Raw genomic sequence first — 21,335 nt, 5'->3', positions numbered from 1 at the left:
AAAACCTAAACAAACTGATCACACATCACAGAACAGTAAGCAAACTAGGTAATCTATCTGATTGATTGACTACAACCCTACTCATCTCCAACCCAACCATCCCAAGTAACCCACCTTAAACACAGACTGAGTGTAGGAAGACCCCTAATTATCAAACAATTAATAAATTTCTCAATAGACCTATTCATATCTGTTATTCAACAATACCCCACTACCCACATATTCATTCACAGGTACTCTTCAGCCAAGCTAATCAATGAAATAAACTACCTGCATAATAGCCATTGTACCATATACTGCAATAGGGTAATAAATGAATACAATGAATAAACACAATGTACAATGCAGAATAACTGAAAGAAATGTAACAATCATCCATCTGCTGGGATCCACATTGTTGGTTTGTATCTTTGTCTCTCTCGTGATGTTGGTCGTGTGGGTTGTTATTGTCGTGGCTTTTGGGTGTGATACGTAGTGAGTAACACCAAAGAATGATGATAATAAGAGAAAGAGGGACTTAGATGGAAGAATTAGTTGATAATACAGATACGGAATAGTGGAAAGATGGGTGGGATAGTCAGAGGAGGTTGGGGAGAGATGAAACGGTCTATTGTAGATGGATTATTTTAACTATCGTCGTTTATCTACTAAGAATTAGGAGGTAGTGACGGAGGGACAATGTTAATGCCCATGGGGGTATGGAATGTATCAATGTCAATGAACCATGTAAAGCGAAGAACTACGATTAACTTCGTCATAGTATGATAGAAACAATCTGATCATTGACTTTTATTTCAACTACTGTATAGCTACATGCGAATCCCCTCTACTGCTACCACCCCCACCACCTCAATTACCAAGCCAGTATGGAACAAATAGATGTAACGAATGGGAGTGAGAATAGAAGGATAAAATGATTGGACGTAGGCAAAAATATAAAATGTAACAACAAAGTGGTATATCCGTATGTGTTCCCCAACAATCAATCAACCATCCCAAATGCATCTAAGATCCCTTCCCTCCAAGGGCATCGAGGAAACAAATAACTGCTTTATCACTGTATGTATGTATTGTCTCTGATGTAAAAGCACAAATTAAATAGATGACGATTGCTCGAACAAGGCGATCGTCGAGCAGTATGTGCTCTCGTTACCCTCTTGCGGGACAAGGCCATCGCCACTGGACGAGGTGATCATGTTGGTGCTGGCCTTGGTGCTCAGTCCGTAGATGTGCACGTCGGAGCAGTCCACCTCAACAATGTTCTCCTGGCAGGACTCCGTGGCCAGACATGTCTGCGAATAGTTGTCGAAGAAGCTGTAGAGACCGGCACCGTAGATGTAGGTCTCGGAGCTGTTGATGATACGGAGACCCCAGGCCTTGCGGCAGGAGTCGGTCGTGCAGTACGAGAAGTCGGGGTCGGACCAGGAGGTCTGCGGAGTGAAGGGAGTCAGAGCGTTGGGGTTGGCCTGGTAGTAAGGAGTCTCGGTCTGGATCAAGCCCATGAAGACGTTCTTGGCGTTAGAGACCTGGTAGTTGTACAGCTGGTTGTGTTCGGCAGCCGTGCCATACAGCCAAGCTGGACCCTGACTCTCGAGGAGGATACCGCGGCCGTTGTAAATGTTAATCTGTCCGTGGCCGGAAGCGTCAAGGTCGTGGTCAGCAGTCCAGAACCAGGTGTTCTCCAGGTAGACACTGGCGTTCTGGGTGGCGTGGAAGAGGAGGAAGGCGCCAATGCACTTCTCGTTGGGTGTGGTGGTCTGGCTGGGGGTCTTCGCGCAGGTGTCGGACTGAAGCTGAGTGCCGGCAGAGCCACCGATGCGGGCATGGACATCCCACATACCAACAGAGCCTTGGGAAGCAGCTTGGAGGTTCCACTGCACCAGGATGGCACCAGGAGCGGGGCCCTTGGTCTCCAGGACGAGGTCACTGATCTCAACGGAGCCAGACTCACCGGCCTCACCGACCTGGAGCATAGGGATGGGGTTCTTCTGGTCGGAGAACTTGTCGCCATACGCCATGAGCATGGGCCACACCTCACCAGTGATCTTGATGTTCTTGGGAACCTTGATGGTGTCGGTGATGATGTAGGCACCGTGGTCGAAGTACACGATCTGGTCCTCGGTGGCGTTGTTCAGGACGCTCTGGATGATAGCCGTGTCATCGGTGGTACCGTCACCCTTGGCACCGGCCGACTTGACGCTGACGAATGACGAAGCGGCATACGAACCGTACAAAGGCTTGGACTTCTCGAAGACACTGCCAGAGCTGGTAAGAAGAGAGCTGGCCATAGCCTGGGAGGGAATGGTGGTCTCGATACGGGTCTTGGTGACGGTCTTGGTTGAGCACTGGCCGGTGGAGTTGCTGGATGTACCGAAGTAGGATCCGGAAGACGAGGTGCTGGTAGCAGCCGAGGCAGAGCCGGAGCCCTGGGCGACGATAGAAGCACCGGCCGACTGGGAAGTAGGCTCAGCAGGAGTCGAGCCAGCAGAAGTTCCGGCAGCAGGGACAGAAGCCTCGTTGGTGGCCGTGGTGGCCTGAGAGGTTTCGCTGTCAAAACCTTCCCAGCTGTAGCTTCCAGCGGCGGGGTACTGCACAGACATCGACGACAGAGGCACCACACCACCAGCGGCGGTCGTAGTCGAACTCTCCGCTCCGACGTCAGAGGCAGTTCCGAACGAACCCGCAGCAGTTTCAGTGGCGTAGTCGGCACCGCAGGCTGTGATGGTCTCGGTGATAGTCTGGGTAATCACCTGAACATCCTCGGCCTGAACGGCAGGGGAGCGCTTGGTGACGGTGCTGTTGTTGTTGCTGTTGCTGCTGCTGCCCGGGGTGTAGACATTGCCCTGCACGTAGTTCGAGACAACGGACCCACCCTTGAGGATGGTGTCGCCGTTCACACTTGCAATGGCAACTGTTGAGCCGGAGAAGTCGACGTTTTCGAGGACCAGGGCACCGCCACCGGTGGGGATGCTGTCGCTGCTGAAGGCAGTCACGACACCAGTAGGAGTGCTAGTGAACGTGCTGTCCAGCATCAGGACAGACCCCACGGTCTGGTTGGACGGAGAGGCGGACATGTTGAGGCCGACCTGGCAGTTGTTGATAGACACCGACTTGAAGGTCCAGGCCCAGTTCCAGTTCATGTAGATGGCGGTGTTACAGTCGTTGAAGGTCAGGTTGCGGGTGGTGAACTGCTGGTTACCGAAGAAGGCACCATAGTTACCGCCGTTGAAGGTCAGGTCGGACATGAAGCCACCGGATCCGTTGTCCATGAAGATACCCTGCTGCTTGTTGTTGGTGCCACCCTTGACCATCTCGAAGCGGATGTTCTGCAGACTGGTGGCCTGTCCGACCTGCCAGTGGATACCAGCACCCGAGGAAGCGGGCATAGCGGTTAGATCAATGACGAAGTTGCGAACGGCACGGAAGAAGTTGTTCTGGTTGGTGTACCAGTTGTCGCCATTGCTGTCGTAGGGGTCGGCATCAATGACGGCCATACCGCTGAAGCTCGAGGCAGCCTTGAGGACAGGCAAATCGTTGGCATCGCCGACCATCTGGGTGTAGTAGTACTGCACAATAGGCTTGGACACCACGTAGGTACCTGCGGGGAAGTACACTAGGGCTGGGGTAGTGGTAGACGAGTCACAACCGGAACCACAGCGGCCACCAGAGGAGATGGCCTTGTTGATCGCATCAGTATCATCGGTAGATCCGTCACCTGCAGTAGTCAGCATCAAATACCAGCCATGTAAGGAGGTCTTACTCACCCTTGGCACCATAATCCTTGACGTTGCGGTAGATTGCATAGCTGCTCGTGGTGTTGCCAAAGGGCACAGTGCCCTGACGCTTGATCGTTCCAACCCAGTAGTCGGAGGCGCGCACCGCGAGATGCGATGTCACGTCGACAGACCCGGCCGTAGGGACAGCATTGACCAAGGCCACTGGCACACTCAGTAGCAGACAGACGTACGACACAAACAACATGATGGAAGTGTGGAGAGACGCCATCGTCAAGACAGCGAGGTTCACTGGACCGGCAGAGAACTGAAGAGCGAGAAGGGACAGTAATATAGTAAGGAGGAACGCTGACGAGCGACCAACACTTCAGTAACCAGTACTGAAGTAATATCCAGACACGATCGTGTGAGCACCAACAGAAGTGGTCTGTCACACGACGGGGTCAGACGGTGGACTGGATAGGATGTTGTACTTGGAGTAGTAGTAAGTAGGGAAGAGCAAGGAATGTATGGGGGCGCAAATCAGCCGCCAGGGGAGAAAGATGTAGTAGAAAAGGAATGAATGTAATAAAACACACAAAAACACAACACACACAGCAAGACAGTAACACTCGGAAACTGCCTCTTTCCGACGACAAAGACAGACACAACTGACGAGGGAAAAGAAAGGACGGGGGAAAGAGAATAAAAAAGAAACGACAAAGCTAGGATATGAAGGGAACGGCCGATGTAAATGAAGGTTATTACACCCGGGATAAAGTGGAGGGGGGAGGGAACAGAAGATTTGCTGGCACCCGCGGGAGGGACCAATGGATCCAGGCACACAAACTTGCCCCGTTCCTGACCCGACGATTGGTTCTGGCTGGACTGCGATGCCTTGTCCGTCGCTGGAAATTACTGCTTGACTATCGCCAGATGGTGGAGGTCCGTCTGCAAGAAAAGCTGCTGAAGGTCCAATCACGCGCCCCGATCGCTCCACTCACACCAATTAGCTGCGATAGTCGTCGTCTGCCGACCGCTGCTTGAAACGCCTGGGTCAGGGGATGAAACGAGTCGATAAAGCACTAGACGGGGGTCAGTCGGGATTCATTGGTGGCAATCTTTCTAGCGGTCGCTTGCTATAGACATGATATTCCTCGTAGCGGGAGTATTGCACTCTGCCGAACTGCCTGGAGTCATGCATGGTGGGCCATGCAGAGAGCTTGTGTGTGGTGAAGATGGTGGTGATGGTGGGGAGAAAGTGCGGGAGGGGACAGTCTGCAATGGACTAATTACCTACCGAAGCTCGCGTGTGTAGTTGTATACACTCACACACACGCACTACTATACTAGTCCTACTCCTCAATACTGGTGGGCCAGATAGTCTAGGCTGCCGGATATTCAAGGAACGACCGAAGAGAGCGAATGGCAGAGAGTCGTGGGACTCTCTACTAAACCGTAACTAGTGACTGAACGAGGGATAGGCTACCTCCCAATGCTGCGTAGGCGACAAAGAAAACGAACGAAATCTGATCCGATCCGAAAAGCACAAGCCCAGGGAGTCGGAAAAGGAGAGGAGGAGGTGGCAGGAAGAGGAGGAAACAAGCCAAAGGAAAAGATCAAAATCCCCAGTCGATCAGCGGACCCGGTAGACTAATATACCTGGCAGGGTTTTGATCAACATATTCGCCGTGGCCCAGATCGAAGACAACTGGGCATTTCAATCGCTCGGCCATGGCTGCAGAGCCGATCGTCCGGCATGGCTTGTTGCTGCTGGAATTCGCCCGTTTGACAGCGCGCCAGGGCAGCGAGCTGGTCGCTACGCACTAGACTCAGGCATTGGTATGGATGGCGAACCCTGTGGACGGAACACCTCCTCTGCCATGCTGCATTTGACCCGCCATACGGTATGTCTCGATGGGGACGAAATTTCGGGCTCTCCTCACCAGTTTTCCACTGTGATTGCAGTGCTGGGGGAGGCTGCCTGATCGAGCAGGTCTAGACATTCCTCGTGGTCCATTGTTCCCCCGACGCCAGTCTGGGCAGTAATGTCGGTGCTCCCGGGCAGCCGTGGCATCCTCATCTCGATAAGCTTCACTTGCTGCGTCAGATATATCTAGTCCATGGCGAGAAAGCTAATTGTTCCATTGGCAGAGCCATAAGTACGTATACTCTCGGCGGATTATACTTTTGTACATGCTGTTTTAAGTATAGAATTAGTCGTCAGCCAGTCCCTTGGATTCAAGGTTGGTAGATACCTTGACTCAGGCGGGAAGAAAAAAAGGTTGGTCCTGCATGGACGGGTGGGCCCGGGCGAGGGAAAGAGAGGCGAGAAAGTGAGAGTGAGCTGAGGGGGGATCATCCAGGGGCAAAATCCAGAAATTAACTAACCATTTCTCTCCCACCAATAAAGAATGGGTTAAGGGTTAACTGGTGCTCTACTTACAACTTGAATCTCCTTCTCATATAGAGGTTACATGATACTACAAAGTAGATAGATAGCCAAGTCCACGGTCCGATATGTCTCAGTCTTCCCGTCTCTTTTCCCCTCGATCGAGATAAAAATATCCTACACGGTGGGTAAGGAATCAGTGCACCAAGCTTTCCGCAGAGGAGACAGTCTTCTTCCTTAATTAACCCAACCCGACTGATCGGCCGCTAACCTTGGGTCGTGGTCTGCCCGTGAAACACCTAGTCATCAACTAGTCTAGCCTCGGCAGCAGCAGTAATCACCTGCATGGTCCAGAAAGTTGTACAGCGTTGCGGACTCGACCAAAAGTCCTGATTATCTAGACGGTCGGCCCGGAAGCCGGATTGTTTGTTGAACTCCGCCATGTTTGGATGATTTAGCTAGACAACGATTCTGGGTTTGGAACGCGTGAAGAATGTGTGCGGTGCCCGTCTGATTCCGCAGCGGCATCCCTTGGCACAAGGAGTTATTTGACGCGTCCATTCCGGGCAGGAAAAAAAAAAAAGACCAAGGTTCCTCAAGCATTGTGCTGCAGGAGTAGGCGCTGAACAATGTGTGTCGGGAAAGCGTGATGTTTGGCCTGTAGCCAGTGATTCCAAAAGTGCCCTGACTGCGCTACTGCGGTCTATATATGCAAGTTGGCTGCAGGTGCCGTGCAGATGCTCGCCCCGAGTCATCTGCCTTCCCCGGCCTCGCGCCTTGACTGGCCGCCCACCGCCTCCGTCCGCATCACTCGACCCCAGGCCATTCTTTCTCATCTTGCGCCAAGGAGAGATAATCTGGGGCGTGACGAGTTTTCAACCTTTCGGCACTGACTGACTATCCTGTAACGGGGTGTGTGGTTCGTCCATAATCAACAACATACTACAGTTCTTCCAGACCAAGGTCGTAGGCGGTCCGATCCGCCCGTCCACCCTTGGTAGCCATCATCGCAGCGGCCGCCAGCATTGGGTTTACTTGAGAGCTTCACGAATGACCGATGCAAGTCGACGCACCCCCTCTTCGAGCTTATCCTCCCGCTCCCACGCGAAACAGAGGCGCATACCGTCGTCAAAATCGTTCTTGTCTCCTGCCGCATCTCCATCTATCCGAAAGACATTACCAGGTGCTACGATCAAATTCTGTTCGCGCAGTGCGATGGGTACAAGCTCGCTCGACCGTAATGGGTGTGGGAGTCGAAGCCAGATAAAGTAACCCCCTGCCACATCAGGAACTGGGGGAAGCCCCACGCCGAGGGGAACAAGATGCTCACGTATGGCAGACATCATCCGGTGGTAGCGGCGGGCGTACGCCGGTTGCAAAACACCGCCAATGAAGTCTTGTACAATCCCCGTGGGGAACAGCTGCGCGATGATAGCGGCGCACATATGCGATGGTGCGCCTCCGGACCGGCTTGAGCCTCTGTCCAGGGAAAAGTTAGCCTACCAGGTAGGGGAGAGTAAAGCAAGGGACAAGCGAGAGCAGCCAGCAAGACCACCTCACGGGATCACGCACGCTTGTGACAGACCATACGCTACCTTCTCGGTAGCCTCCGCCCAACCTGTCCGCATTCCGGGTCCGATCAGCTTGCTGAAACTTCCATTGCTCACTACATTACCCCAGTCATCCCCGGGTCCCCCATCCAGATAGCGGTCCACATCCACCAGACGGGGTAGATGCGCCCTGTTGGGCTGCGGTAATGTCTTAGCTGGGTCGGGTGACCACTGAAGGAAGTCATAGACATCATCGGCGATGATCAAGGCGTCAAATTCTCGCGCAAGACGAACCAGATTCTCCCGATCAGGCAAGGACATGGTGAGCGTCGACGGGTTGGAAAAGGTGGGGGTAGCGTAGATGACATGCTTGTAGACTTTACCCCATGGCCTAGTAGGTTTGTAGTTCTGTAGGAGTCAGTCATATGAGCCATTGCAGTCCCCTTAAACCCTCAAAATGCAGGACGTAAACGTCCATCTGCAGACCAAAGCAAACCAACGTACCGGTGCGTTATTATTTTCCCTCCTTGCCCGCTCCTCGGCAATAAGCAGCTCCTGTTGGAGATAGGCCAAATCCAACCCCGCATCACGCTGGGGAACCGCCCTCAGGCGACCAGTGAACCCGGAATCATCGAAGATGCGAAAGGATAGATGATAGGCGGGTGCAACCATCCAAACATTGCGTGTGTAGACAGGATCAGTAAAGACCTGCAGGATACAGGCTACATTCTGACTGGCGCCACCCGTGATGCAAATGCGTTCGGGAGTGATGCGGTCGCGTGGCTGGTAGAACGTCGTTAGCCAGCGAGCGATGTGTTCGCGCAACGGCTGGTACCCTTCATCAGGGCCATACATCAAGGCCGGTGTCCAAATGGCCGGGGTGGCCAACACTTTCGCAGAGGCCTCAGCCAAGGCCGTCGTGGGCAGCAAGGCGGGGTTGGGCCAACCACGGGAAAGATCGACCTGCTCAATGTCCATGATGTTGGTTGGTTGGTTGCGTGACAGGTCCAAGTACTACGAAATAGTAGTAGATAGTATTTCTTTGAATAGTGATTAGATCGGTGACTTGGATTGATTTGGTGATGAGTAATGGTAGTCGTCAGAAGCTCCAATATGCGGGGCCTGGCACGTATAACAGCAACTGTTATATATTATGTGTTGTCTCAGGTAGTGGTGTGGTTTGTCTTCCGTCGCTATATAAATTGATAACGATAGAGTGACTCTGGATGATGAACGACTCTACTTTCCCAGAACAGTCCTTGGCAGTCACCAAAGAAGTTAGTGGACTTAATTGGGGTGATATAGTATCTCTATCCAGTCACAAAATTAGTAAGTCAATGATGACTCGTTAGTCAAGAGAAAAGCATCGCGTAAGTAAGCGGATCAGGAGGGGCATTCATCCATGACTTTGGTGTGACTTCGGCTTCTGGAAGCAGTCTAAAGGGGGGAACAACGGAAGTTCCGTAGCCGACGGGACCAAGTCACGGGGTATTTGTTCAGGGCGCGGGGCAGATCCTGTCTTCGCACCGCCCGATGCCGGTGCGGCATCTTCAGGGCGCTCGGTCACTCCCCGTCAGGAGGAAAGAGGAGGATGAAAAGAACGGGCTAGTTTTGGAGATTAGATGGAGCAGTTTCAGAGGAGCATATTATCCATTATCTCTGTACGAAATAGTTAATATAACATTATTGATTATTAATTATCTATTATGATTATCGATTATGCAATAATTAACTACTGGGGAACGGTTGGTTGGAGTTGAGAAACCTTGACCACAGTAAGTACTACTAGTACGTATATAGGTAGTTGCCCCAAAGGGGTTGGCTGCTCGGGAGTTATGCAAAAGATGCGTGAGGCGGGCGCTCCGGGAATACAGACGGGGTACTATACATAAAGGAGCTGCCTGAGGTCCCAAGGCCCAGATCAATAAGGATGACACGTCCATTCCCCAAAGTAAAACACCCATGGCTCACCCGGATCAATCGAAATGGGCTACGGGGTCAAAGACCCGATCGGACAACGTCAACCTAGGCATCACTTTCAGGACGCAGTAACTTACGTATGTCCGAGTGCGTGGCTTCTATTTCCATGTCGGGTAATGCAGGCACAGCGCTAGAGATGAAGCATCTCTCTTCTGAGTTTTCCCCGTACAGTAGCGCCGCTGGTTAGCGCCTCTACTTAAGCAGGCAAGCCAAGCAAGGGAAAGAATCGCATAGAAATGAAAAGGAAGGAAAAGACAGAGTAGTGAGTAAGTACGGAGTAGATACTAGCAAACAAATTGGAAAAAAAATAGAATAAAAAGTAAAAGTAGGTACCACGAAGGACCGGTGGTGGTGGCTACTATTCTTAGCTTCTCCCTCCCTCTCCCTCCCGCCTCTTTTAGGTCTAGTAGCTTAGATCTTCCCAATAAGTTGCCTCTCTGGCAGGACGACTAGTAGATATTTTCTCTTGTTTATTACTTGCCAGTCCAATGAAAGAGGACAAGGCAAGCATGGCGTACTGATCTATCCATCGATTGGTACTGATTAACGATGGCGAGCTGTCGGTTTCTCTGCAGTGGAAATTGTCGGCAGGTTTTCTCGCTTGGCTGGATTCCAGTGCGACGTGCCAGCGGCAACTCAAGGTATGTTGTGTGAGTTTGTGGTAAGCATGGCGGAGTCCGATAGCCCCTGGATCGGAGATGCCAATCCACCTGTCATGGCTGCGGTGCCTCTCCTTTTGTCACAGACTTTCCGGTTGTAGACTAAGGTCGTAATCGCGCAGGTTTTCACTGGGCCAGAAAGGGGAGAGTGCGCTTTTTTTTTCAAACTACTATTACTACTAACTTCGAAGAGGGACCGTGTAGACGGATCCAAGCAGACTATATATTAAATGGTGAGGTAGACAAGTCAGTCGGAAACATGACCGACCAAGGAAACGGATCGAGTCCCGTCCATGGTTGGCCGAACCGGAGAAGAGAGAGGGGTGGAAATCAATGGCTGACTCTGAAAGGAGAATCAGACTATGAATGAGGAGACCCAACTTATGAATGGGAAAGCGCTTGTATCGGTGAGAGTGGATATCTGCCGAGATTCCGTCATCCGATCATCAGTCCGTATTGCAATTCCTGAGGCTGCAGGCACAACGCCTTGCGAGAGCATGAATGCGAATCGCAGAGGAGAGGCTGACGATGGATGTCACAGGGAAAAAAGTAAATTCTCAGGACAACAAGGGGAAATGTACTACAAAAGGTCCAGAAAAATGAACAGCATAGACAAAACCAATGAATGAAACCCCATGCAGTGAATGAATGTTTCTGCCTTGAGGTATACTTACAAGGTACATGCACCCGTAGACACAGTAAGCAATGCTACTCTGTTGCTTAAGCTACTACCAACCACGCAACAGGAGCCAGGAGAGAGCTGGGAATCCGAGGAATAAATAGAACGAACAACTGGCAGCCTTAGTAGAATAGTAATAGTGAGTAGGAGTAGTTAGTTGCAGACAACTCGTCCCGAACCCCCACGACGATTGCATGGAAGATGGAAGGAGGAGGGCCCCGTCGCATCCTGACTGGCTCTGACCCGATGAGCATCAGCCTCCTGAACCAGAAACACTGCACTGCCTCTGGCCAGCCCACTCACACTCACACTCACTCTCACTCACACACCTTGCGCCTACCGAACAAAGTGCGAGTTAAGCTAACAAACTCCCTAGTCTCCAGTCTCCAGTCTCCAGTAGGAAACCCACGGATGGAGGGGTTAGGGATAAGTAGTTTTAGTTGGGAAACAAACGGGAGATGGCGAGGAGAGCCAAAGGAAATGAGATCATATAAAGTGGTTCGATGGCAACCTCCGTTGGGCTTAAGTTATTTACTCCGTACAGTAGAAGAAACTGCTAAGAGCAACATTCCCCACTGGTCGAAACCCACCGGAAGCCCAAAGAACGAACAGCAGACCAGCTAAACTGGCCCTAGAACATCAGGATCATTATATTATCCAACACGAACTGGTGAATAATAAGAGGAACCACTGCGCCTTTTAGCTCTTCCTAGTTCGGGTCCTGCTGGATTTACTTCGGCTCTATAAATCATCACCATCATCACTTTGGGAGGGGGTCTCCCTGGAACCCTTCTGGTTGATTTTCCCTTCTTCTTCTTCTTCTTCTTCTTCTTCTTCTTCCACTTTTCCCCATCCATCCCCTAACCACTACACCACCACCGAACCATCAATCACATCATCCGTAGCAGAGGTTGTGATTTGAATCTGATGCACAATCAGAGTTCCTCAATCCCTCCTGCTGCCGTGGCTCCACTCGTGGGTTAAAAATACTCGTCCATTGGAGGGCTTAATAATAACCTGTTGCCTTCAATAAACCATACCAGCCTTTTCCCTCTCTGGGTAACATCAATACTTACTCAGTCCTCACTGACTTCTGTTTCTCTTTCCCCCTCTTCTGCTTTGCGTCTGTTCGCTAAGTTCCCGTCTCGTTGGGTTTTTATTTTTCGATTTTATTCTATTTTTCGGTTTTTATTTTTTTTCTCGTCCTTCGTTTGGGTTTCTTAGGAGAATATATTTTTCTTTTTTACCCTCTCTCGATATTATTGCCGTCATCTCCGTTCTTTTTCTTTTTCTTTTTTTCTTTTGAAGAAAAAGATCCTCTCTCGCTGCTTCTGGCGATAGCCTCAATTCTTCCCCTTCAGCTGTCTCCTCCATTTTTTGCTGCTGTATCCGGCTTCCGCGGAGAGAACCACCAAACAAACCACCAGCCCAGAAAACCTTTCCTCATTCCTCCCTCCTCACTCTTCCCCCCTCTTTCTGGATCCCTCCTGCCGATCCATTCCTCAATCCACGTCGAGCGACTTACACCAGTCGCCCGCCGCGGATTCTTCGTTCAAACCCGTCTGCTGTCTAGAGGGTTTTTGCATGGTTGGCCGCATTCTTGCTTTCTGCACTTGTTAAGGTAAGTGCCGTCCCTGCCACTGCCAGCGCCTGGTGGTGCTTCCCCGTCATACTTCCCCTCTACCCGACGGTGTGTCTTCGTCTCGACTTCTTGTCTTTCCTCGTCACCCCCCCAATTGTTTGTTCACGGCTTCGTGCACAACTCTCCATTGCGCCCGGGGAACTGACCCTTCTCTTCTGCCCCCCAACTAGCCAGCGGCCTTGAAGATGCTGTCTGCTCCGGTCAAGTCCGCCAAGCGCATCTCGTCCCTGTTTTCCCTGGGGTCCAACAGGGATAGCTCTATTCCATCATCGCCTGCATCTCCGAACCTTCCGAAACCCTCCTCCCCCGACCAGCTGCCGCAGGATGCACGCCCGCGAAGCGCCTCCCGACCCATTCGTGCAGTCTCCAACCCTCAAAGCGACTATGCAGACGCTCGGACGCCCGTATCCCCCATCCCCAACGATGGCTTCGATTTGGATGAACCGCTGCAGCCACCCCCGTCGCTACTAGCTGTGAACCAGGACCTGGCCAACAGCGCTCACAACTCTCCAGATGGCAGGCCCCAGAGCAGGGGTCGCGGAAGAAGTGGCAGTCGACCCTCCAGTGCCGCGGGTCTGTTTGTACCCGGTTCAGGTCCCGATTCGCGCCCCGGAACCCCTTCATCTTCATCGAAGAGACGGAGCTGGATGCCTGGACGGGCGCGCGCGAGCTCTGTAGATCCCCGACCGGCCACTACCACTGCGGGACCCAGTGCCTGGATTGCCGGGTTGGAACAAAAGATCCTCTACGATCTGGAGCCGTTGGCCCGGGGAGACCAGGTACGTACTGAAACCGCCTTGAGCTGTTGTGCGAAAACGCTACAGGGGGGACTTTTCCCGACTTTTTCGTAAGTTCCTGGCTAACTGTAACCTCTCTTGGCTAGATTCCCGAACTCTGGAACGAGAGTGGTGATACCTATGTCTACCTGTTCCCCCAGAACACCGGCAGACCTGCCTCCTTCAAAGTCCACCGCACGGTTTTTGTTGAATCACCATCACTACGTGATTTGGCTGTAAGCAACGATGTCAGAAATCTCAACGCCCTCGACCAACAGACTCGCACAATGTCGTTGAGCAGCCCCGTGGCTGGTCCGGGTTCGCCTCCGTTGACACCTCAGGATCCCTTAGCCGAAAATGACAACGACAGCTCCGGTAGCAGGAGAATGGCGTATATGGAGGATGACGGCCAGGATGAGTTCCAGGAGTTCCATCTCTATCTTCCAATTCCCTTGAACAGCGATGTGTCCAGCCCTAGTAGTCGGATCTCGCAGGAGGACACCGAAACCCTCCTTTTGTTCCGCAACCTTTTTGCATTCCTATTGGGACAATCTTTGATCGCCACCTCCCGGTCACCCTCGCTCTTTTCGATCTTCATGGACGTCGCTACGCTGCTGTCCCGGTTCGAGTTTACCAACTTCGATCATACCAACTTCGGCGAGACGGCAACTACCAGTTTTGGAAACTACTGCGAGGAGCTGAGGCTAGCTGATGTACGGAAGAGTCGTGAGAAGACCATCGAGGCTATTGTTCTTGGAGAACGACTCCGCTTCTTCCCCCTCTATCTCGAGGGGTTCGTGCATGGAGTCGGTAAGCTGGACGAACTGAAGCAGCTGAGAAGCCCCAAGTATGGCCTCATCAGCCCTGTCACGCAGAAGCGACTGGAGCGTGGTTTCATCGACCTGGACACTCGTCTGCGTGTCCTGTACAGTAAGCTTGATGACTTCGATTTCCCTTCCGTATTCTCCGGTTTCGCCAACTCGGCTACTTCGGCCGAAAGCAAGGTCGTGCGGTTCAAAAACTGGAAGATCGCATTTATGGAGTTCCGGCGATTCACCATGCAGTACTACCGGCAGAAGTACGGCTCGTGGCCGCCCAAAGCACGCTCCAAGAAGAATCAGTTCGAAGAAAGCGGACTCAATCGCCAGGTTGTCCGGGATCTCTACAATGACTTTGCTAACCTTTACGACATGCTGGTCGATCGTAACTCCCTAACCACTCGGACACTGGACATGGCTGCGGAAGGATCTGAAACGTCGGACCCTGATGAAATGATGACCCGGGCCCTCCGACAGATCATGAGCGAGTACGATCGGAGTACACCTCCTGTCCAGCCACCGATTCCTTTTGACATTCCGCAGTACCCCTCACTGCAGGCTCTGGAGCGGAAGCCTATGGATGCTAAGAAGGAGGCCAAGAAGAAGGCCAAGAAGCTCAAGGACGCAGACATCAACGCTGTGCTCATGGACTCGTATACACGGGAGGCTATGAAGCCCACCCCCTTCATCGAGGCCTTCATGCAGTTCGAGCGTCGATGCGCCCACGGAAAGACTGTCAACGACATGATCGATTTCCGGTGTGGCCAATGGATCTTCCTCTACTGTGTTATCCAATCGCTGCCCCTTGTCGTTGTTGATGTTCAGGACGTCAAGTACGTGGATGGGGTGGAGTACTTCCTCTGTATTGCCCCTCGCGGCGGTGCGCCCTGGATCGGCGGCGATAGCAAGACCGCGCGCAGCTGGTTTGGTGTCGCAGGTGGAGCTGGTGTTGTTAGTCTGCCCTCTGACGTTGTGATCAACGGAGTAGAGGGTATCTACCGACGCAGTCACTGCTGGCAAGTGGCCGAGCAGTGGGCTGAGAAGGATGCAATCTTGGCCCCTCCGACCATTGAAGATCCATATGACAACGAGTCGTCCCTTTCTTCCCCTTACCAGGCGCAACAGTCGTCGGCAGATTCGTCATCCGAACAGCCGCAGCAACAGCAGCAGCAACAACAGGGTCAAGGGACTCCCCTCATGAGCCCCACTGGCCTCACACCACCACCGGCTATTCCCCGACTGAACTCTCCTGGTATGAACCGGAGGGCGGAACATCGTCATTCGATCTACCCCGGTCTCGAGGCTCTGCCGCTACCCATGGGCGTAGCACCGATGGAAGCCCCGGCTCGGCCCATCAGTCGGTTCAACCCCAACATGAGTTTTGACGATATCCTCAAGCAGGTTCCCAACCAGAAGAAGAAATAAAAAAGTGCTGCGTCTTTGTGTGTGTATAATGTCTTTAGGGGGACCCTGCGCATTTTGTGTCCCCTTTTTGTTCTCAGCTGTTCTCGATCTTTGTTTTTTATTTCATCTTCTTCCCCCACCACTGCATTACTAACCATGGTCGTTTCAGCTTTTGTGTTCTGTTGTCCTTGCACTTTCCTTTCTTGTTTCTATTGCAAATTTTCCTACCACTAGTAATGGGCGTGCACAAGTGACTTTGAAGCAAAAGGCTGGAACGGCGTAAATGAGCATCTATCTGAATCTTTTTTCCCGGGTCAGAATTAACAGGCAAGACACGGCCGAATGTTTGATATTCGGCAGCATGCACGCATTGGACCGATGACATTGGAAGCATGACTTGTTTTCTTTTTTGATTATTTTCCTCTCCACCATCTCTGCCACGTCCCTCCTTCGATCGCATAGCCTGGCTTCGCTCCCTTGCCTTGTGCTTTTAATTTTGGCCGTTGTTCTTTCCATTGCCTTCGGTGACTGTGAAGGACAGCCCCCATTTGTGGTTATTTACTATTAGTCACTCCTAGAAGGGATAGAGATAATAGGTCCATGTGGGACCGATTAATATAGTGTACCTCTTTCGGTGATGATTGGGTTATGACATGAAGCCTCCCATATATTGCACGAGTAATCGCTCAGAGCATTGCCCAATTCCCCAATGTGGTGGATTGGGTACGTAGCATATTGCGTTGCGATATAATCGTAGTACTCCCTTGATAGCTTTCGATCATGTCCTCGTTCTTCGCAGTTGGAGATGCTATGCTGCTTGTCATGTGGGTTCATAGTCATCCTTGGTGTCATCATATCAATCATATATATGTCCCCACGTGTATGAGCACTACGCATACAGATTATCTAAATACAATTGAAGACTGCCACTCTCGAATCTAGTAAGCATTGGCTATCATATTACGGAAGGACAAATGCACGAGACGCCCAAGAAACAGATTCGTCAACAACTACGAAGAAGGCAATTGATTTCATTGACCTTGGTCCATGCTATTCAATTTAAAATAGTATAATCATCACTTGACTTCAGATTATGAATCTTGCCAGAATGTGTGAAATTCAAGGGATCGTGGTATGTGGGCCACCATCCTCCCTCCATTCCTTCTTTTGTCCGCCCTTGCCTTTTTTTATTTTCTAATTATTTGAGAGCTGGAGTATATATCTTTTCTTATTTATTAATTCATCGATGTTAATCTAATCATTTTTATTTTTATGTTCTTATGAATTTGTTCATTTATTTGGATTCTCACTGTAGCATATGCAAAATTGGATAAATTACCCCGGGCGGGGGAAGGAACCATGGTTGTTGGTGCATCGTGCACGGAATACTGGACTGTCCGATAAAGTTTCGATGCTACCAAAGTATCGATATTGCTTGTGTGGGCTGGGATTAATTCAGAGGCAGATATCCATGAAGAAGTTCCTTAATTGTCTAGCCAGTGAGATGGTAATTATTTATTTATCCTATGTTATCGAATGTCACCTTCTAATGCCTGCAATTGTCACGTGTAATTTAGCATGAGTTGTGGGATCATTTGCTCTTCATCTTCAACTTCGGCCTCACTTTCAGTTCCCTGTCGGCGGGAAATAAGAAAGTCTGAGGTGAGCCGAGAAACTCGCCGAATGCTGCAAAGAATCATTACGGGATACTTCTCTCAGGGTTCATGAACGAGTATGATCCAAGACCACTGCATGCATCCAGACGCCTGTCAGGAGTCTGGCCACGCAGGAACAGCGCTATCGCTAGTGAAGGACCGCCAATGAAGGACCCCTGCCACCCCAAGAGCTAGCGACGCTACACCAAAATTTAGACACATCCCGCGGTGGAGACATCCAGGCCCATCCTTCTCTAGACGGTCTCGATGATCGCTCGTATCGCGTGCGGCTCTGGCCAGTGAAATGTATCGCCGTCAGCCAGTTCTACCACTAGCGGCTGACACTTTTTACCCTGCAAAACTTTTTGACCACGCCTCCACCTCTACTTCTTCTTGATTTCGCCCAGAACTATGGGATAGTGAATCGCAGGAACCCCCAGGGTCTTCTCCTGCCAGCGTTATACAATGTCTAGATCACGGTCTAGTATGGCGAGCGATGGGCATGATCGTCTGGAACCGCGACTGCTGCGAGCAGCTGAGAGCGACCAGGTCGAGGCTCTGCAACACGTCGTGGAATTGGCTCGCGACAATGGCCAGCTCAGCGACAACTTCCTGCGGATCGGACTCATGCGCAGCTGTGAGCGGGGATCGATCGCAGCGACTCAATTCCTCCTTTCTCTCGGCGCAAAGACCGATGTCGCAAATAACCGCCCTTCACCGCTCCTACGCGCTGTCGAGCGCAATCACGTTCGCATCGTGCAGCTCCTACTGGACTATGGCGCGTCGCCGGAGATAACGGATAAGAAAGGTCGGACTGCATTGATGACGGCGGCATGGAAAAATCACTGGCATGTGCTCCACCTGCTCATATCGCGTGGTGCAGATGTCAATGCGAAGGACCAGAAGAAGAGGAATGTCTTGCACAATCTGGCCGCCGATAAGCAATGCGATTGGGGCGAGGATGTCATCGAGCTCTTACTACGCACAAGCTGCAAGCTAGACGGGGTTCAAGGTCAAGATGATTTGGGTCGCACCCCTTTGCATTGGGCCTGCGCGACGGGCAAATTACGATTCGCAGAGATGCTTCTTGCCCGACCGGAGGGGCCAATCGCAGATGTGAACGCAGTAGATTTCAGAAATAAGACTTCCCTCCACATTGCTGTCTCCCATGGTCGCGATGATATTGTTCAACTCTTACTCCGACATAAAGCAGATATCAATGCGAGGAGTGATGGAGGCTGGACGCCTCTTCACAATGCCTGTGACAAAGGAGCTGAATTAATTGTGCGCATACTGTTGCGGGAAGGCGCCCAGATCAACAGCCAATTGTTGACTGGAATTACTCCATTGCATCTGGCGGCGCAGGCAGGGCATCGGGAAATTGTTGAATGTTTGATGGAATTCAAAGACCTTAAAACCAGGATCCGCGACAATTTCGGCAGTACGCCCTTCCTGCGAGCAGCCCAATTCAAGCGCCGGGATATCGTGTCGCTCCTGGCTCCCTTTAATAATGTCGATGCGCTTACGCCGGAAGCAAAGGGGGCGTGTGAAGGCTTCGAGGCTACTGTTGTGGACTTCGGAAATTTTCACAACGAGAACCGGGTGAAGAAGACGTCCGTTTACAATCTGCTCTATGGTCGCGATCCAGGAAATCCGCGCAAACAAGCCTTTACCACATTACCAGCCGACAGTCGAGCGACCGACTTTCGCTGGATTCATCTGCCAGCTAATAATCTTACCTGGGTCGAAGCTTTGCTCACTAAATCATTCATCGAGGAGGGAGCCCACGATGTAGAGAGCTTTAAGGGGCTTGAAAGGTCGTTTCGATATCAACACCGCGGACAAAAAATCCATTCTCACTTTATGCGACCATTGTGTCAGAGTACCCCTCGCGCAGCACGACTCCGAGAGGAGGATAGCTTGGAAGAGAAGGAAATAATGTCTCCCCGGATTTTGGTAAATGGACAATCTCTGGAAGCGCCGAAGTCCCCAGCGGAGGGAGGTAGCCCGAGGGGGCGGAAACTAGGCGGCAAAGGCGACCGGTCAGATACCAATCTGCACAACGATAATGCCCCCTCTGGAAAGAAGGGAAAGAACACAACGAAGCACAGCAAGAACGGAGGATTAAAAAAGCCAGAATCCAGGAACCAATCCGTTGTCGCCCATGAGAGGCACCGGCCAGTGCTCTCACTGTGCAAGGAGCAAACCCACACAACCTGCAATGTGTGCATGTTCATGCCCTACTTGCACTTTGAAACGGACGAGCGAAGGAAGAAGATGCAGGAAGCGATTAAACGAGCTGAGACGCGCAACTTTGCTCACCCGGGTCTTACACGAACTCCCACCAGAGATGAGCTTCTTATCAGCGCGCACCTAGCGTCATCCACCTCTTCGCTGCATATCCGGCGCACGTTGGATCAGTTCTTCTACCCCAATATCGATACGCAGACTCGGGACCAGGATCAAGTCGTCTATCGCTATCAGACAAAGGGACAAGGTAGTGAGCGCTCTTGGGCCGAGCCCAAAATCTTCATGGTCGACCAGCTGTGGATGTGGATTGTGGGAACGAACTTGATTGTGACCAGTTTCCCTCAGCGGTGGGATCAGCCAAAGAATGACCCTCTCAATGTTCTCGATGGTATCATTGAAGACATTAATTCCAAGACTCGGGAGCCGGTGCGATCTGTTTACGATCTGGCTATCATTATCACCACCCGCTGCTCTGGCGTGTTCGATCGTCACCGCATGGGAGACGAAGAGTATCAATTCTTGGACATGTTTGAGGCCTCAATCGGTGTGGCCACGGACCGGGAGACCGTGCTCTTCAATCGGTTCAACCGAGCATCAGCGCAGGCATCGGATTGGCTAAAGAACCATCGCAAGCTAAGTCGCTTTGCCAGGGATCCGCTCACCAAGGGTGAGCCAGCCGAGAACGGCTTTGAGCGGTTTCTGAAAGAAGAGGAGGAAGAGGATGCGCAGCCCCTCTTTGTGGACAACTTGCTGGATATTGGCCAAGAGACCGAGCTTCTTTCGGAGGCCAAGGATATTCGCGACGAGCTCAACATGATCCGAACAGTCCTGCAACACCAGCAAAATGTCCTTTTGGACTTTCAGGAGGCTATTTGTGAGATTTACTACGGGCAGCAGCGGTCACAGCATGAGGTAAAGAAGCGGTTCAAGGAACAGCAGCGCACGATCGACATGCACCTGAAGGATATTGACCGGATGGACAAACAAGCCGAACGAATCTATTCTTCCATTACAGACTTGCTGGATCTCAAGCAGAAACATGCCAACGCGTTCGAGGCACGGTTCGCCCGCGATCAAGCGGCCGGAACGACGCGTCAGGGAAAGATCATGATGGTTTTCACAATTGTCACCATCATTTTCCTCCCACTGTCTTTTATCACGTCCTTCTTCGCGATCAACATGGCCGAGTTCGAAGGGGCAAACGAGCTGCATTTACCGTATGTGGCCAAGTACACGTTTGGCATTGGCTTTGCCATCTCTATTCCCTTGATCTTGGTTGCGCTGTCTGTCGATGACATTGGAGACGTCTGTCAGGAAGGCATCCGGCGAATGCGCCGATGGATGTCGCAGAAACGAGCGGCTGCATCCCCTGCTGGTATGCAGGATAATATCAGGCCGACGGCGTTCGAGATCGAGAAGATCCTCAGTGCTCGTCGGTCTCGGAAGAGTGTTGAAATGGACACGGATTTCGCGGGAAGCCTGCTTCCTGTGTCGACGCGAGAGACTACTCGGACTGTGCTGCTGTCCCATGGATGATTGAGTTGATGATACCAATGACCGACACGAATGACGAGTTTATGATTTTCGTAGGTAGATAAAAGCTATAGGATGTTGATCAGATCATGCCACTCGGCGGATTGACGTAATTGCTTGGAACTCTTGAATGGCATGACAGCATCCATTTCTTTATTGCAGTATATTAGTTCCCACAAGTCCAGTTGTTGCTCCCTTGAGCACTGCTGGTGATGATACATTCTCTCAAGTGTTCTTCTATTCAGTACGTGCCCATCACATGACTCCTTGTGTATTTTCGCTTC

The 21,335-nt window shown here is 51.5% G+C and overlaps 5 protein-coding genes across 5 annotated transcripts; 3 read left to right on the top strand and 2 right to left on the bottom strand.

Moving 5' to 3' along the window:
* Positions 1 to 1,094: 1,094 nt before the first annotated feature.
* Positions 1,095 to 4,005, bottom strand: exgO (exo-beta-1,3-glucanase Exg0; the record flags this gene model as incomplete). Its single annotated transcript, XM_035499218.1, has 2 exons — positions 1,095 to 3,715; positions 3,765 to 4,005. 2 exons carry the CDS (start codon positions 4,003 to 4,005, stop codon positions 1,095 to 1,097), a joined length of 2,862 nt encoding a protein of 953 aa, XP_035355111.1.
* A 1,203-nt stretch (positions 4,006 to 5,208) lies between these two features.
* Positions 5,209 to 5,701, top strand: AtWU_04106 (uncharacterized protein; the record flags this gene model as incomplete). The annotated part of the gene is made up of 2 exons (XM_035499217.1): positions 5,209 to 5,361; positions 5,414 to 5,701. The coding sequence occupies 2 exons, from the start codon at positions 5,209 to 5,211 to the stop codon at positions 5,699 to 5,701; spliced, it is 441 nt and encodes a 146-aa protein (XP_035355110.1).
* Positions 5,702 to 7,136: 1,435 nt separating this feature from the next.
* AtWU_04105 (aminotransferase-like domain-containing protein) lies at positions 7,137 to 8,633 on the bottom strand (the record flags this gene model as incomplete). Its single annotated transcript, XM_035499216.1, has 3 exons — positions 7,137 to 7,584; positions 7,666 to 8,063; positions 8,160 to 8,633. 3 exons carry the CDS (start codon positions 8,631 to 8,633, stop codon positions 7,137 to 7,139), a joined length of 1,320 nt encoding a protein of 439 aa, XP_035355109.1.
* Positions 8,634 to 12,800: 4,167 nt separating this feature from the next.
* On the top strand, positions 12,801 to 15,634 carry AtWU_04104 (uncharacterized protein; the record flags this gene model as incomplete). Its single annotated transcript, XM_035499215.1, has 2 exons — positions 12,801 to 13,394; positions 13,499 to 15,634. The coding sequence occupies 2 exons, from the start codon at positions 12,801 to 12,803 to the stop codon at positions 15,632 to 15,634; spliced, it is 2,730 nt and encodes a 909-aa protein (XP_035355108.1).
* A 2,099-nt stretch (positions 15,635 to 17,733) lies between these two features.
* AtWU_04103 (ankyrin repeat protein) lies at positions 17,734 to 21,054 on the top strand (the record flags this gene model as incomplete). The annotated part of the gene is made up of 1 exon (XM_035499214.1): positions 17,734 to 21,054. The coding sequence occupies one exon, from the start codon at positions 17,734 to 17,736 to the stop codon at positions 21,052 to 21,054; it is 3,321 nt and encodes a 1,106-aa protein (XP_035355107.1).
* Between the last annotated feature and the right edge of the window lie 281 nt (positions 21,055 to 21,335).

The sequence above is a fragment of the Aspergillus tubingensis genome (assembly GCF_013340325.1).
Source record: "Aspergillus tubingensis WU-2223L DNA, scaffold_6, whole genome shotgun sequence".
In the NCBI taxonomy this organism is placed as follows: Eukaryota; Fungi; Ascomycota; class Eurotiomycetes; order Eurotiales; family Aspergillaceae; genus Aspergillus; species Aspergillus tubingensis.
Note: the sequence above shows the minus strand (reverse complement) of the source record. Positions and strands in the feature narration are given on the sequence as shown.